Source organism: Anas platyrhynchos, chromosome 2 (genome assembly GCF_047663525.1).
Source record: "Anas platyrhynchos isolate ZD024472 breed Pekin duck chromosome 2, IASCAAS_PekinDuck_T2T, whole genome shotgun sequence".
Taxonomy (NCBI): Eukaryota; Metazoa; Chordata; class Aves; order Anseriformes; family Anatidae; genus Anas; species Anas platyrhynchos.
Genome location: NC_092588.1, coordinates 141,710,883 through 141,727,001, shown reverse-complemented (window position 1 = coordinate 141,727,001; position 16,119 = coordinate 141,710,883). Strand labels below are relative to the sequence as shown.

General features: G+C 36.7%; 1 protein-coding gene across 1 annotated transcript; it reads left to right on the top strand.

Annotated features, from left to right (window-relative positions):
* Window positions 1–3: 3 nt before the first annotated feature.
* ENKUR (enkurin, TRPC channel interacting protein) lies at window positions 4–14,167 on the top strand. Its single transcript, XM_027450622.3, has 5 exons — window positions 4–161; window positions 3,216–3,361; window positions 6,565–6,791; window positions 8,903–9,049; window positions 13,046–14,167. Exons 1-5 carry the CDS (start codon window positions 94–96, stop codon window positions 13,217–13,219), a joined length of 762 nt encoding a protein of 253 aa, XP_027306423.1. The 5' UTR covers window positions 4–93; the 3' UTR covers window positions 13,220–14,167.
* Window positions 14,168–16,119: the final 1,952 nt, after the last annotated feature.

Sequence of the window (16,119 nt, the reverse complement as noted above, 5' to 3'; positions counted from 1 at the left end):
TGGGGAGCGATGGTGTAGCCCCGCCCCCCTCGGTGCGCTGTCGCCTAGCAACGCATTTCCCTGGCAACCGCGGCCGCGACGCTGGGCAACAAGATGGCGGCCCCGGAGAGCATCTATAACCTCCTGCCCCGCCTGCAGGAGCCGCCCGCCAGGCCGCCCAGGTACGTGGGGCTGAGAGCTTCGGCTCGGGCCAGGCGCTGTATCGCTGTATTTTGCGGGTAATTAAAAAATAATAACAATACAGTGAGGTTTTTACAGGGAATTTTAAAAATTTGAGGTTTTTTGAAGGTAACTTTAAAAAAAAAATGTTTTTTTTTGCGGCGTTATCGTGCCTCTTGGTGAGTCACCGGCTGGCAGCTGGGGGTTTGCAGCCCGCTGATGATTCAGTTTGGTGCCACCTCGCCTGATGACAAGGAAGCTGCGAAGCCATCTGTCCCACGCACAGGAATTGCGTGACATCTTTGTTGTTTCAGCTTTTAATGATTTTTCAGTGAGCAGCTGAAAAGCTCTTTTTTTTTTTTTCATTTTTTTTCTGTGTCACACCTGCATTCTCATGCGTCAGGTGCATCTTCTGACATCATTTCTTTCGCTTCCTTCTCACCCCTTACCTTAAAAGCATTAAAAATGCCTTCTGCCCGCCTAGTATTAATCCTCCGAGGGTTTTTGTAAAGCTCATATTTGATGTACATGTTGTATTTTCAGGTTCATGCTATTTGTATGGAAGAACACCGTTAGACGTGGCACTTTCAGCGAAATGTTAACCCAGGCTATAACTCAGTGGCTGTAAAATGAATAGCAATATCTGTGGCATTTGTTAGAACAAAGGCACAATGTCTGAATGCTTTTCAGGTAAAAGTGTTCAGACTTGCCAGATTTCTAGTTCTGAACTTTTATACACCATATAAAAAATAGATGGTACGCCCTTTTTGATTTCCCCTGTGAATGAAGGATGCCTCTGGTGGGCAGAGTGCAGTGAAACAACATTATGGAAGGCAAGCAGCACACCAGGTCCTCTCCTGTCTTAATTCCACTCAAGGATTTGGATACTGTATGACTGTAGTCCATTAGGTTCAATATGGGCAAAGGATTATTTGGGTTGTACATAGTAAGACCAAATCCCCTTCCCATCTCACTGATTTCCATTTTGTCACCTCACTTCCTGCTTTATTTTGCAATGTGCCATGTACCCAGCTGGTAACAACAGTGTCAGAACTGGTTAATAGCATGACTTGAACATATTTTTTTCATGCATACAAAATCTGGAGTCTTTTTAAAAATGAGATCATATCTATTTCATTCTCACCTGGCTGGGTACTATTCATGAAATCAGGGCAAGCATCTTCATTTTCTCCAACTTTGATATCCCAAGGGGAGGCTTAAAGAACTAACTGTCTTTTCATAAATATATTGTCTTTTCTCCCCTTACCAAATACTGAATGGATTAAGATTCTGAAGTCCCCCATAACCATGTTTTCTTACTTGCAGCCCTCTCTAACCATCTACTGTTGCTGTATGACACCATTTAGTTACTGTTTTGGCCATATGTCAGTCATCAAAACATGTAACAGTCACAACTCTTTGTCCAAAGAGGATGTCTATAGCTGTATTCAAACGGCATTGTAAAAAGACAGCTTTAAACTTTATGCCAGTATGGAATAAGCTCAATACCTTCTTGTTATCTTTCCCTTTTCAAGACAGTGTGCATGCTAATAGGTCAAACTTCTCAAAATAAGTAAATCATCATAAAGTCACTACCTTTATCTAACATGTGGATACATATCCAAACGGTGAGGAAGACAGTAGTTTCTGAATGTGGTAGGTTCATGCCTAAAAATATGGCTGTTTGCCAAGAATTTCTCACACACACACACAAAAATCCTTCCATATAACTATAGAGTATTTCTTGAACTATATATAATCTTATGTATGTAGTTAAAATGACATGTTTCCTAAAGATGACTAGATTTTAGAAGGTACTGAGGTAGCCTTAACTTCATGAGTTCTGCTTCTTCAGGAAAGTGTCCATGCAAGCAATGTTTCAGATGGTGGCAAATCACTGCTGATCAGCTAATGATCAGTATTTGGCTTCTTTTGCAGCATGTTTACAAACTTTTGATTAAAGTGGTAAATTCAGTTCCATATGCAACATGACACCAAAACAGTAGTGTGTGCATACGTTTTTTCATGTCTGAGCTGCTGTGATTTTCATGTTAGCCTTCTAAGTCAATGCCAAAACCATGACAGATGACAATAGTTCAGGATCGTAGTTCAGGTCTGTGCCATTTAAGAACTACAGAGTTTGCTGTGTATCAAGTTTCTTTTAATAACATATAACAAATGGTTCAACAGGAGCACTGAGACAGTGATGCAGTGGCTGGACGTTAATAAGATAAGGTGATGTTCAAGGACATTCTGTCCAACTCTCAACAATGTTTGAAGTATTTCCTGAAGCATGAGGTTTTATGTACCTCTAAAATCCGTTTCATTCCACAGAGTGAAACATTGAATGTTCTCATTATCAATACAGATCTCGTATCTTTTCAAGCCAACTGAGCTTTTTCCTCTGTTATGTTTAATTACTGTTACGCAAGGTCCTACTGCAACTGCAGGTTCTGAAACATGAGATACGTTGGTGTTTGCATCTCCCTCAGACTACAGATTTTCAAATGTACAAAATCCAACAAAGTAGGCTCATGATTAATATTTTCATGTAGATGCACAACAGCTACATATTTAGGATGCATTTTTGAACAAAACAAAAAGCCATGTAAATTAATATTTTTTTCAAAATGTAGTTTAAAATCAAAGACCAAAGTGTGTAACATATAACCTAATAAAAATAAAGAATTCATGTTTTTGTCAGACTTAGTAAGCAACATTCAAAGCAGTGCTGAGCTTCAGAATGTCTGTGTTCAGTATTTATATGATACAGGAACTGTTTGCCAAATTGTGATAATACTGGCCTTGGAGACACAAGAGGAGGAGGAAGAAGCAAGCTAGCTTCAGAATCAGAAGTACAACTTATCAGTGTGGTGCTGAGCATACTTTTAAGATAGAGGTTATATGAATGATGATGGCCTTTGTTTGGGAGAGTACAAAACAAAATAGCTCAGTCTTCTGGCATGAACTAATGCAAAAATGTATAATCTTTGAAGAGGTATTTTTAATAATTTTCTGACCTTCAACTTCTTTATGCCTATTGTTTAACATCAAAGGTATATATCAACATTTAGACCGTCTGTGAAACAAGAAATAGAGAAAAGTAAAGCTCAGTGGAAAACTATGGGGCCAGCAAAAGTTGCGGTGCCGTCTCCAAAAAACTTTCTGAAGAAACATTCAAAGGAACCCAAGCTACCAGCGAGTAAGTGCATACCTTAAATATGTGAAAGGCAATGCATTTTTTATTATATTGGAATTCTTAATATTAATATTGAAAATAATAGTTATAGAGGATCTGTTTTGTTTAATTTATTTAATTTTAAATGATTTTTGTAAGCTGGGTTGGTTTCCATTGTTCCATTTATAGCCTCTATGATGCTGAAATTAATTTGCTATTTCACAAAAATGTTTCTCTCTTATTTATTGCGTAAAACACTAAAAGAAGCAAAAAGGAGATTACATATGTGATTAGTAAATACAGTGAGCATTTTCTGTCATGGTACAAAGCTGGATGAAATATAAAGAAAAATTATCTCTCTTTTGCCTGCAGCTATTTAAATATTGAAGATTTGTTGATGGTATATTCTATCCTGCTGATGTTTCAATTTACAATTATGTAATTTAGATTCATATGTCATTCTTTCCTGCAACTGATCATTAATAATAAAGTACATAATATTAACAGGCATATTAAAAGAGAACTAATTGTTTCTAGAGCTTGAAGACATGAAGTAGGTATGTGTGTCTGTCTTGATGTTATCACCAACATAGAGCTTTTACTCTTCAGTATTCGCTGTTGGTTCTTAATCTTGTACCATTAAATTGGCAGTGTTCAGAGCACAGAACTTTTTTTTTTTTCAGAGCTGCTTGTTAGAGAAATAAAAAAATGGAATATTTTATTGCAAAGAACCAGTTTTCCACCATCCTATTTTCAGGCACAAACCATAATTCTGGGTATGAGGAGTTGGCAGTTCTTATGTTCAGCATCATGGCCAACTCTGCAAGGGTGGAATGACCTCCTTAGTACTGCTAGAGTTGTAAGTACATTGCTGTCAGAACTTGTAACTGAATCAGGAAGTTTTAGCTTGAAATTGTTTTTAGGTTGGAAAAAAAAAAAAAAGGAAGAAGAAAAAAAAAAAAAAACAGAAGAACTTGAAGTACTCTATTAAAAAATGCTGTCTAAGAGAATGTGTGAGTCAGCACCCAAATTTGCATGGTACTTACAAATGACTTTAGCACTGAAAATACAGACTATTGCAGGAGGCCTTGGAGGCTTAATGCCTCAGACAATACAGATTATCAGAACCTTAAGGCAAGCTTTGTTCCCTTAGGTCCTGTAGGCATCCTGAATGGTTTCTACTTAGGTCTTCACTTTTTCAGGAAAGTTGAACAGCATTCACTCTACGGAATGTAATACCTAATGGCATCTGAGCATTAATGTTTCCAAGCTCAAGAAGTTAAATTACTACACTAGTGTTTTAGATGAGCACAGGAAATCTAACCAGTTCACCTGTAACTTGCAGCAGTCCATAAGGTTCCTTTCAAGTATTTCTATTGTAAAATTATGTTTACTACGAACTGGCTATGTTTTGAAATTGAGCATTCTGACCCATTTTTCTCAGAAAAGTAGCTCACAATATTTCTGTTTCAACTTGCTGACTCAGAACTTCATAACAGCAATATGCGCTTGGGTGTTTGCATTTGGAGTCAATGTACCAGAACCTCAAAATGACTATGACACATCACAGCTTCCATCCAAACTAGTAATTTCATAACTACGATTAGATCCTAAGAGATCTTGAGAAGGAACTGCATCATTAACTCAGAAAGTTCTTATACCTTTGTTGGATGGAGTCTCATACTTTAGTCAGAAAAGTTACATTGCTTAATGAGCTCTTTCAAAGCATGAGACTTTTGAACCTATCCAGTTATCTATGTGGGATTATGGTGTTTTGTTTATGATAGCTGTGCCACCTTGAAGACTGAGTTTGATCCATCTAGTTAAAAAGTAGGTTGCAAGGACAAAGCTGAAAGATTGATTTTTTTTTCCCTAAAGTCTGGGAGAATGTCATTCCTTTAGAGTTTGATTATTCAGCAATTCCCTACAAAAACTATGTTTCCTAATCTTCAGCTGAATCTTGTTTTATTACTGGGCCCTGACATTCATTTTAAGCAAACTCTTTTTCTGGCTCTAGAAGAAGCAGGGGCTCCCAAAGCAAGTGTTCTGCAGGTAAGGGTGAGCAGGTGTTCACTGAGATGCTGTTTTCCAAAATAACATCATTGAGAAACAGATTTAAGTCTGTGTCCTGCAGTACTAAGTTATGGCAAGCTATCATGTTGTAAAAACCCCAGAAAAGTGCTGGTTCTTAGGGCCAGTATCAGGAAGCCAGCTGTTGCAGGAACGAGCTGTCACATGTGATATTACAGACTTGCTTTCTGTCAAAGAAGAACATGAACTCAGACAACCTGAGTCAAACTATTGTAGATTCTTCTGAGTTCCCTCTGATAACGACCGTAAGTTAGGGCTATATCTGTTGGGAAATAAGGTGGGGAATGAATTGTCTTTTATCATTCACCTGAAGTGAGACAACTCAGGAGGCTGCTAACCTTCTGTTGGTCCATTGGAGAAAAGATTACACTGAAAAGGCAAGGGTTCTTGTGTTCTCTGGAGAAAGCATTGCAAGAAGTTGTTTATGAGTGTTATGGAAGAGTGAGAACAGGGTTACTCCCTAAGGGAAGGTGAGCCAGGAATTAAGAGTGACCACAGCCCCGGCTGGGCAGTGATCTCACCTACAGCAGCAGACCCAGCACAGCAGAGGCGTGCAAGCAGAGCAGGGTGGTGATGAAAATGGGTCTTATCAATGGCCTAAGCAAGGTGGGGTAGCAGGCCAGGTCCACCCTCTGATACCACACAGCTCTTCAGGAGCAGGGCTAAGGGCAGGCACACCTGCGAGGTAGCTAAGCCACAGACTGACAGCCCAGGGCTGAGCTGAAATGGATCTCCTGGGCCTATGGCTGTGGGGTGGATGCACCAGGTGGGACTGGTTAGGGTCTCCTAGTGCTCTCAGGGTCTTGACAATGAGCATCTCTGGTAGAAGTAGTTCTACTTACATTTTAAATAAGTCTCATACTACTGCAGTTAAGAGGTAATGAGTGGCATAGTCTATGAAAACTCATCTACAAAACAGCACAGTATTTCCTAAGCTATGTAACTTCTCTTATTCCAACAAGCATACTAGTTTCCATTATAGTACGTTCCCCATCAATCCTCTCAGTGTAGATACAGTTGCTTTCTGTTTTTATGTAATTTTGCACATAATTTTTCTCTCTTCAAAAATGTAATAACATTATACTGCAAAGCTCTCTAAGGTTATCACTGAGAATGTTTACATGCCTAATTCACAGGAAAAAAAGAACAGGATAGTAAGAAATTGCCTGCATTATCAGTCCCACGGAGGACAGATCACCCAGTTATGGGAATTCAGAGTAAAAAGAATTTTATAAATACAAATGCAGTTGCTGCTATCACAGGATTGCCGAAAAAGCCTCAACCTATTTATGTTGATAGAAGACAAGGAGACAAATATCTGCTTGAAACTTCAGGACTTGTTCCAAAATATATTAAGAAAAAGGTAAGTTTTATGAAATTATAGTGAAAATACGAGTAGCAATGCCTATTCTTAGATTCCTGCATTCTCCTATGAAATGTTTATGGTTTTCTATTAGATGTTTAAATACCACTGCTGTTTGTGGTAGACCTTTGAAATTCACCAAGGAGAAATCACTGGCACTAGAGTTGTGACTTGCCTATGCTCTCAGCAAAAATTTTGCAGAACAATGCTGCTAAAGCAATAACAGATGTGTTGCACTGGGAACCAGGGGAGTAACTAGTAGGGGCACAAAGAGTTGGACTCGATTTCTTCAACTTCTACTCACTCAGCAGTCTTTCAGAGATGCTGGCAAAGAGATAGGACCCACTGGACAAAGCGGGGTGAGGATATTGTTGACAACATCTTTGCTAACCTCGTTAGAAGAGCTTTTAACTGGAGGTGGTATTAAAAGCTTACAGTTCAATCAAGGAACAGGGGTCAGGGTGATAAGTACGTAGGGCAGGGTAGTAGGAGTGAGAAGGTGGGAAGGACAGATCAAACTCTTTGGAAGAGGGCTCACCTCACGTGTCAGTTGTACGCAATCTGAGAAAGCAATAGAAGAAGCTAGAGCTCTGTGTGCAGGTTCAGAGTTAACATCATCAGAATAATGGAGACGTGGTGGGAAGCTCTTCTGCCTGGAGTCTTGTGGATGGATGCATGCATGCTAACTCTTTATGAATAAGAAGAGAAGTGGTTGCCTGTTGGCTGCAGGAGTGGTTCAAATTTATGGATTTCTTCTATGGAATTGGCAACAGGCTGGTTGAGCTCATGGGTCAGAATCAGAGGAAAGGCCAGTAAGCATCACAGGCGTGGTTGTTCCAAACCATCTAGTCAGGTGAGGAACTGGATGGAGTGTCTTTAAACAACCTGAGGGAATCTTCAGATCACAAGCAGACGTTCTCATAGAAGACTTCACCCTCCTTGATATCTGCTGAAAGACCAACACAATGGGATGAAAGCAATGCAAAGGTTCCTGGAGCATGTCAGCAACAGCTCCTTAACACAGATGGTGAATGAGCCAACTATTGACCATGCTCTTCTAATTCTGCTACTTGCAAATCAGGAAGAACTGGACAGTGGTGTGATAATCAGTGGTAAACTTGGTTGTAAAGCCGTTAAGTAGTTTAAGATCCACTCTTCCTCAGGGAGACAGGTGATAGTGTACAGACCCTGTACTTCAGGAGAGCAGACATCAGCTTCCTCAGGGAACTAGGAAGCAGGACCCCATGGGAGAAAACACTAAAAAGAAAAAAAGAGTTGAGAGAACTGGCATGTCTTCAAGGTCAGTTGTCTCCAAGCTCAACAGTCCATTCATGACTGAGTGTTATGCAAAAAAAGACATGACATATGACATAGCTTATAACAGCAGATGCAAAAACGTGAACAGGCAGTCCTTGTGATACCTTTGTTTGGCTAACCTAAAGTGCTACCCTACACTAAAAGATTTGTGAATCATTTAGCATTTGGTGGAAACAAGGTAGATTCTTGTGCCTTCTGAGAGAGCTAGATAGTCTACATTCAATAAAGGATAAGTCAAAACAGAGTTGTACCCCAAGTGCATCTGGGATATTCAGAAATTATTGTTCCTCCCAGAGACACAAATCTGCCATATCCATTATGTGATAGTCTGTCATTCCTATCTTGTTAACATTGTTCATTATCTTTTGTGGCATGCAATGTTTCAGCAAAAAACAGGATACTGGAAGACGTTTCAAAGAAAGTATCCAAGGAATGTGCATTCCAGACAGTAGGACTTGGCACCACGTAAAATGTAAACTAGCTTTCTGTCATTAACAAATTTCAAACTCCTCACTCAAGCATCAGTTTGAATAAATACATGTTTTGGTTTCTGGATTCTCTTATGAAGTTTTGAAAAAAAATAAAGAAGGGAATTCTTTATATGTCTTTCTCAGACTATGAAGAGAATTACATTTCATATTTCTAAAAACATAGTGATTTAAAATCTTATGCTCAGTGGAACAAAATTCCATTTCAAGCTGTCTTTGTAAAAGTATAGGTCACGGATATGTCCTTGTTTTCTTCTTTAAAGCTTCTTTAAAGCACATGTAAGATGCTTCTTCTTGAACTTCTAGGATTATGGTATTACACCAAAATATGTGACACAGAGAACTGAAGAAACAAAGAAAGCTCAGAAAGATTATGAGACCCAGGTCTTGGAGTGTCTCAAGAAAAAAGCCATGAAGCAGTTATCTGATGAAGAAAGGGAAAATCTTCTACAGGTACATATTTTGACTTAGTGTAATTAGTAACATGTACATAAGATTAATGAGGTAATGTAAATCAATATGAATAATAAAATTAGATCTTTAAGCAAGGCAAACGAGTTACCTACTTTTTCACTAGATGGAGCTATAGAACAATTGCAAATTGAGCTGAAAGGAGCTGATCTATCTATAGTTTTAGTCCTGTTTTACAGGTACTTAAATTCTGTTAGATTCATGTCCTCTTTAATTACTTGGAATTTCAGTGAAACTTAAAGAAATGCGGAAAATAGCCTATATGGGTCTGGAGACAGTTCTGACTCTCTGCTTGTGAATCATAGAAAATATAAATCACAATATTTTTTTTCCTGATGTATATCATCATTGCTACATTTATTGGCAGTTTCTGTCTTCATCTTGTAACCTCACTGGCTAAAATATAAGGCCATGCTTTTAAATGTGGCAAAACCAGCAAACACAATTAAACTGCAATATATATATAGAACAATGACTGGAAAATTCTATTTTGTCAAACTCTTTTGTATACTGTCTTTCAGAAAGTTTTTATTGTAGAAGTCTTTCTAAAATGAAATAATGCCATAAAAGATATAGAGAAGGGAAAAAGAAGACAAAAAGAGAAAATAAACATTTTTAAATTATATCCATTTTTTAAAATGGAATTTCTCATAACCACTTTTAGCCAAATTTCCTATGAAAATTAGGCTTACATTACTATGGTATCTGTTTGTCAGTCTGTTCCTTAATGTCTTTGTATCTTGGCAGACATCTGAAGCAAATTAGCAGGTGGATTGACATCTCTAAGATGCTAAATTCCCACAAAAAAAAAATAATCAGCAGAATAACTAGAGACAAAACCCAGTGTCTAACTTACTTACAAAGGTTAGCTGGGAGAGAAGTGAGGGTATCACATTGGCCACAGTATAAGGAATATAACAGTAAGGGGGAAGATGAAGATACTGTTACGGTGAGGAAGGCATGGGACAATATGATGGTCCAGCAAGTTGGCTGTGCAGCAAAAATATGTGTGAAAGAAGGCATGTCAGTTCAGATGCTCACAGTTCTGATTTTTTTTTTTAATTAAAATTATGTTCTTTATTATTAAAATACAAGAGTGAGCAGAAATCTTTTTTCTTTTTTTTTTTTTTAATTAAAGAAAGGTGGGGACTATTTTTGTTAAATCAGTATTTTTGTTTAAAGTTTTCAAAAATGTGCTCAGCCATGGGCCAGATGACTCACACAGATGTATCTCCAGGAGGAATTAGTGTCCTCAGGGTATGAGACTCCTACCCAGTGCTCAGCTGTAGACATATGGGAAATCCTGTCTTTTAAAAATAATTGACATTGCTATTGAACACATGTGCACTATCTGATTTGAAAGAATATGTGGCAATAGATGTCTGAGAACAAAATCAAGCCTTATGAACCTACAAAAATAAATGGAAGTAATTTGTGCCAACATTTTTGAACTACATTATGCTTACTTTGGTTGAACTTTTCATGAGAATAAAAGAGAATGTTGATAAATGCAGTACATATTTCTCACTGATCCAGCATGTATTCGAATTCCTTATATAGAGTTAGATCTTCAGTTTGTGGTCTAGCCCAGAGCAATAGTGGTCAGCACATTACATTGCTGTTGGAGGAGCTGTGAGGGAGATTTTTACACAGGGAATCTTGAACTGGTTTTGATCTCTTCACTCTACAGGGATAGAGTAAGTTGTGATGAGTGGATGTTTTAATGTGTTTTTAACCCCACTGTTTTCAACGATTTCCAAACCAGTTTTTACTAATGTAGAGAAAGTAGAATTATTCAAAAAGTTATGAATGACTTTTCTTTCAAAATATCAGAAATGCTGTATTTATTTTCATGATGATATATCTGTAAAGTATACCTTATGCCTGGTAGACTAGAAGCCTTATATAAATGCTTTACAGCCTTAGATTAAAAGACAAGTAGCATTACAAGACAGTAAATAAACAGCCTTGCACATTGCTCTTCTTTCATGTGTTGAGACAGTTTTTAAATTTATGTAGGCATTTTTATATAAAGGATGTTGGAATAACCTTTGTAGGGAACACCAAGTCAATGCCTGGTATGAATATACAAAAAAATATGAATTTCTGTGCAACAAATACACTGCTTTGAATTAGTCAAATATTAGTTCATATTAAAATGTATGTTATGCTTAGTAGGCATTTGCAGGGAAAGGACATTTTTCCTGTTAAATCCATTCATACAGTGGACCAAATCAGACAAGTTTTTAGGAACAACAGCCCTTGAGATCTAAAATGGAAGCAACAAATTCAAAGCTAGGATTAAGAATAATTCTTGTAAATTGAACTTCAGCAAGGTAATAATCAAGTCTGGGAGAAAAGATGACTAGTGGAGAAGAAGGACCTGAATTTGGAAATCACAGTGTTCCATGAAATCAGTGTATCAGTTGAATCACAGAGGAGAGTTGAAAATGGAGTTCCTGGGAGATTAACCTCAGTTCTTCATTTCTGAAGATATTTTGTGATATCGCTTAAGGAAACAAAACTGAGAGCCAAAAAAATGAAGTTGTTTTGGAAAAGTGTTCTCTCACCAATAGCCATATTATATTGCTTGCTGACTGCTGCATGAATTCCTTATAGTAGGTGTGATTATTAAGTACACGCACAGAGTTTTCATGAGGACATTTGTGCATTGAGTAACCTACACTCCTGTGGTATAGGCAATATACAGGATGTGCAGATTTTGGTCATCCTCTTTAGGAGAGAAAGTAAGAGCATGTGTTGCACTAATTGTGAGGATGTAAAGACAAGTTTAAAATTTTATTATGTTTCAGATTATTGCTTTTTGTTTGTCTGCTTGAGGCAGGGTTTTAGTCCTGGGTTTTTATATGTGGCAGGTACTTTAGTAGTTCTTTGTGTAGCCTCACTCCAGAAAGGTGGCAGTTGTTTAAATTTTTGGTGATAGGGTCAGTGACAGCTACATTTCTTAGTCCAAATGATAAAGAAGTTGCATGTGTATGTTATTGTAGATGTAGATTAGGGAAGGAATGCAATTATTTAGAATTTCTTTAAAATAGCTCATAACAGTTAAAATACTGTGAGATCAGTTAGGTGCCCATGGTCTGAAGAAGGTCTCAGTTGCTGGAATAGAAGCTGGTGGTGAGGCAAACTGAGTGAGAATGCCATTGAGTTTGGGCTGGATTTCCAAGCACTGGTATTCTTGTGATCTCTTAAGGTCAGTAGCACCATGTGCGATGCAGTGGTATCTGCAGCAGCAAGGTTGCTGTTTATGAGGGAAGTGGTTTCTGTGGTGAGGTTTGTAAAATAATTCCTGTTGCTTTTTGGAGAAAAGTAGTAATTGGAGTGACATGAGTTTTGGAGGAGCTTTTATGAACCCTAGAAGTTCCTCAGTGAGCATACTAGATTTAAATACAATAGATCATTTAAAGTTGCCTACCTGTACATTATTAACAGCATAGAAAGTCTCTTACATAGCATAAGGAAGCTTCACTCTTTATTAACTTTATACATTTTTTTTCTTGAAGATACACAGGACTGGAAACGAAGTGTAGAGTCTTCCTTGAGTTCCTGGTAGGCTGTGGAGCTGACTCTTAGTCACACTGACATACTTTTGTCGGTTTCTAATTTTTGTAGCTCCTCCTTCATTGGCTAGTTTGATGATTACTTGGTTATTCCTCTTAAAGACTAATTTTTTCTCTCCAAAGCACAGGGTTTTTTGAAGATCATTCCTTATATCAAAATGAATCAAAATTATTTCTGTTGCAGCTACCCTGACTTTTAAGCATTTAATTGATTTAGTCCAACTATTTAAGACGATTAAACACTATTCATATATTTATCTATTGTTTTAACATTGCTGTGACAATCAAAGGTAATTAAAAAAAAATGCAATTTGCATATTATTCTTATGCAATGTGCATACTATTCTTAATGAAATATATTTTTCTCATGTATTTCCTTTTCTTCTGATGGCACTAGGGGCTGAAAAAGAACTGGGAGGAAGTGCATCATGAATTTCAGTGTCTTTCGGTAGAAATAGACACCATACCCAAGAAGTTGCATAAAGCAAAGCTGGAATCACAGATGAAACAACTGGAGCATGACATAGATGTAATTGAGAAGCATAAAGTTATCTACATTGCAAATAAGTAAGGACTGTTTTTCAGATATTGCCGCTTTTCTCCTTCTATACCCCTGTCCTTCCAAGAAAAAAAAAAAAAAGCACAAAGCTGAAAAAAGAAATTGAAAGTTTCAACTATTCAGAAGAAGGTAATATTCAACTAACATAAAGATGTAGCTTCTTATAAAAATTGTTACACATAGCTAATTCTCATCTGTGTAATCCACAAGTTTTTCAAATAGGATGTTTAATATGACTTCAAATATATGAACATGATTTTAATCTATTTTTCTTTGTAATTTTTATCAACTACTAAAATGTCTATAAATATCACACAAAAAGCATAAGAAATACTGTTTTGTATGTTTGGAGCACTTCTTTCCCTCGTAGCAAAAACTAAGTGGAATAATTGGCTGCTGAAGACAGCTTGGTAAATACAACTTCAGGGTGGGATGGCTTCTGGTCTAGTTATTAAAGAGCTGTTGTGCTTTACTTAAAAGCTTGAACGATTGTATTTCTAAATGGCTTGGCTTCTACATAACATTTTGTGTATTCATTTTTTGTTACTAAAAACAAATTTTGTAGCAGAAGCCTATAATAATATAGGAACTCAAGCAATATGGATACCACATGTAGCTTGGTATTCTGATGTAAAAAATAACACCATAATACTATATTAAATCTACAACTAAAGTACAAAAATGTGTTTTGATTGCTTTTATATGTGTAAAGTTAGAATGAAAACAATATATTACTGTGTGAGTCATGACCTAGGCAGAAATGATATTGACATAGTGTACAGCAATTATTTCCATAAAAAGAAAAAATGCTTTTCTTTCTTACTGCTTAACCTTTACTTCAGAACACAGCTTTTTCTGTATTATTTCAATTATTTCCACCAGCAGCTGTTGTGACTTCATAATATCTGACAGCAGAAGAGGATGGTGTCAAGCATTTTAAATAAACTATTAAAAGCCAGATTTTCATGTGCGTTAGTTAATTTCATAAATCTGCCCGGAAAGGACCTTGAAGACTTCACAGTGATTCTAAGTTATATTTCTTGTGCATCTTAAACTTGTCTATGACATGCACTCAGAAAGCTTGGGGTGAGCAGGAATGTGTATTTTGTTGTTTCTAACTTGCAGTAAAGCAGTAATGTCTATTTTTGAAAGGTATAAAATAAGCTGAAAGAAAACTGTGGTTTCAAAAAATATGAAATTCCTTTACTGTTTACTCAAAAAAAATCATACTGTATATTTTAACAAAGCCACGCTGACTATAATCACTTAATAGCATGCCACATTATCTGCTAATGAAGTACAAGAAGATTTCTTAAGAAATGCAATATAACCAAACATGGATGTTTTTTGTGGCTTAAAATAAAAAGGCAGCTTTTGACTTGAAAACAGCATGCATTCCCACTGCCTCAGTCTCATCTTTTTTTAGACCATTTGGCTGAGTTCTGCTGAGGATCTGGATTTGGATCTTCCCTTTCATCAGTGCTAACTTTATGAAAATGCAAAGTTGGTGATTGTGTATTCCAAAAGTTAGGACAAGCAACTAGGCCACACTTATTTTGATGTGTATTCTATGAGACCCTATATCAACATTAATGATTATGGAAAAATGTATTAAAATGAAAACCTTTTAAAGTACACAGGGAAGGATAATGTTCTTTCCCTTTAGCTCTGGTAAAATAAATTTACAGAATCTGTATTTATACGGTCAAGAAATGCCAGTAATTGAAGGTGTAATGTTTGTGAGTCAACTAACGTGTGCTTGTCGTTATAACTAAAGAAAAATCATGAATTAACTCAATTATTCTGATAGATTCGTTCCTTCATAAAAGATAATAAATAATAACATAAGCAACTCTTCAACTAGTCTTACAGGGCAGCCTTTCTCCAACCTGTATCTTCAGAACTGTAGGTCCTCACTATGGTATTCTGAGGAACTCCCTAGAAGTAGCTCAGGTTGAGACCCGGTGTGCAGACCTGAGAGCAGAACTTTTACTGTGGTATTTATAAACTAAGGGAAATTATAATGTTCTTTAGTTACAAAACATCCTACACTGTCTTCTTGTTTTAAAAACAAAATAAAACAAAAGACTAGTGTATGAAAGCATGTCATCTCAGACATTCCTTAACATTTCAACATTAAAATGCTTCTTATAACTTTGATTTTATTTACAGTTCAATAGATTTTCTTCAGCAGGAGCTTCCAACCTCCCCCAACTTGACTGTGTGGCATTTTTATAGTGACACAAGCTGCTGGAGGTTTTTTCTGAGGTTTTCAATATATTCTGAGCACTTGCTGAGAAGGCAAGTTGTGTAACTAAGCAAATGTGTTAAGTATGTAATTCAAACTTACTGCTGCCAATGGTAACCTTTCTACTGACTGTGACAGTTGGCACATGATTAAAAAAAAATTGATGGGAAACTAAAGCAGACTCAAGATAGATCAAATGCTCTCCTACAAACAACTGTACTTAGAATGGATGATTTATTTTATTTTGTTTAATTTTACTTTATTTTATTTTACTACACTTTGCCTTTCCAGATCATAATTTCTAGGTGTTTCACCCTCACAGATGGTCTGTAGAATGATACCAGTCCTGACTAGAATAGGTTTAGTCTTCAGAAATTCAATAAATTCTTGCAAATATAAAAGTGAAATTTCAGCAGAATTGTTTATTATCAGCTACCAGTAAAACAGAACTAAATCACAGAAGCTGTGGGACTTGTACCTTTCTGTAATACAGTTTTAACTTCATTCTGAAAAAACAGCCACCATTATGGGAGTTCTGTTCATAGGCAAAAATAGTATTACTGGTTGAAACATTCTCTAAATTCACCAGTCAATTATTGACAATTAAATAATGAGAAAGAACATAATCAAAATACGTATAATGTTTAATAGTCATCTTTTCAAC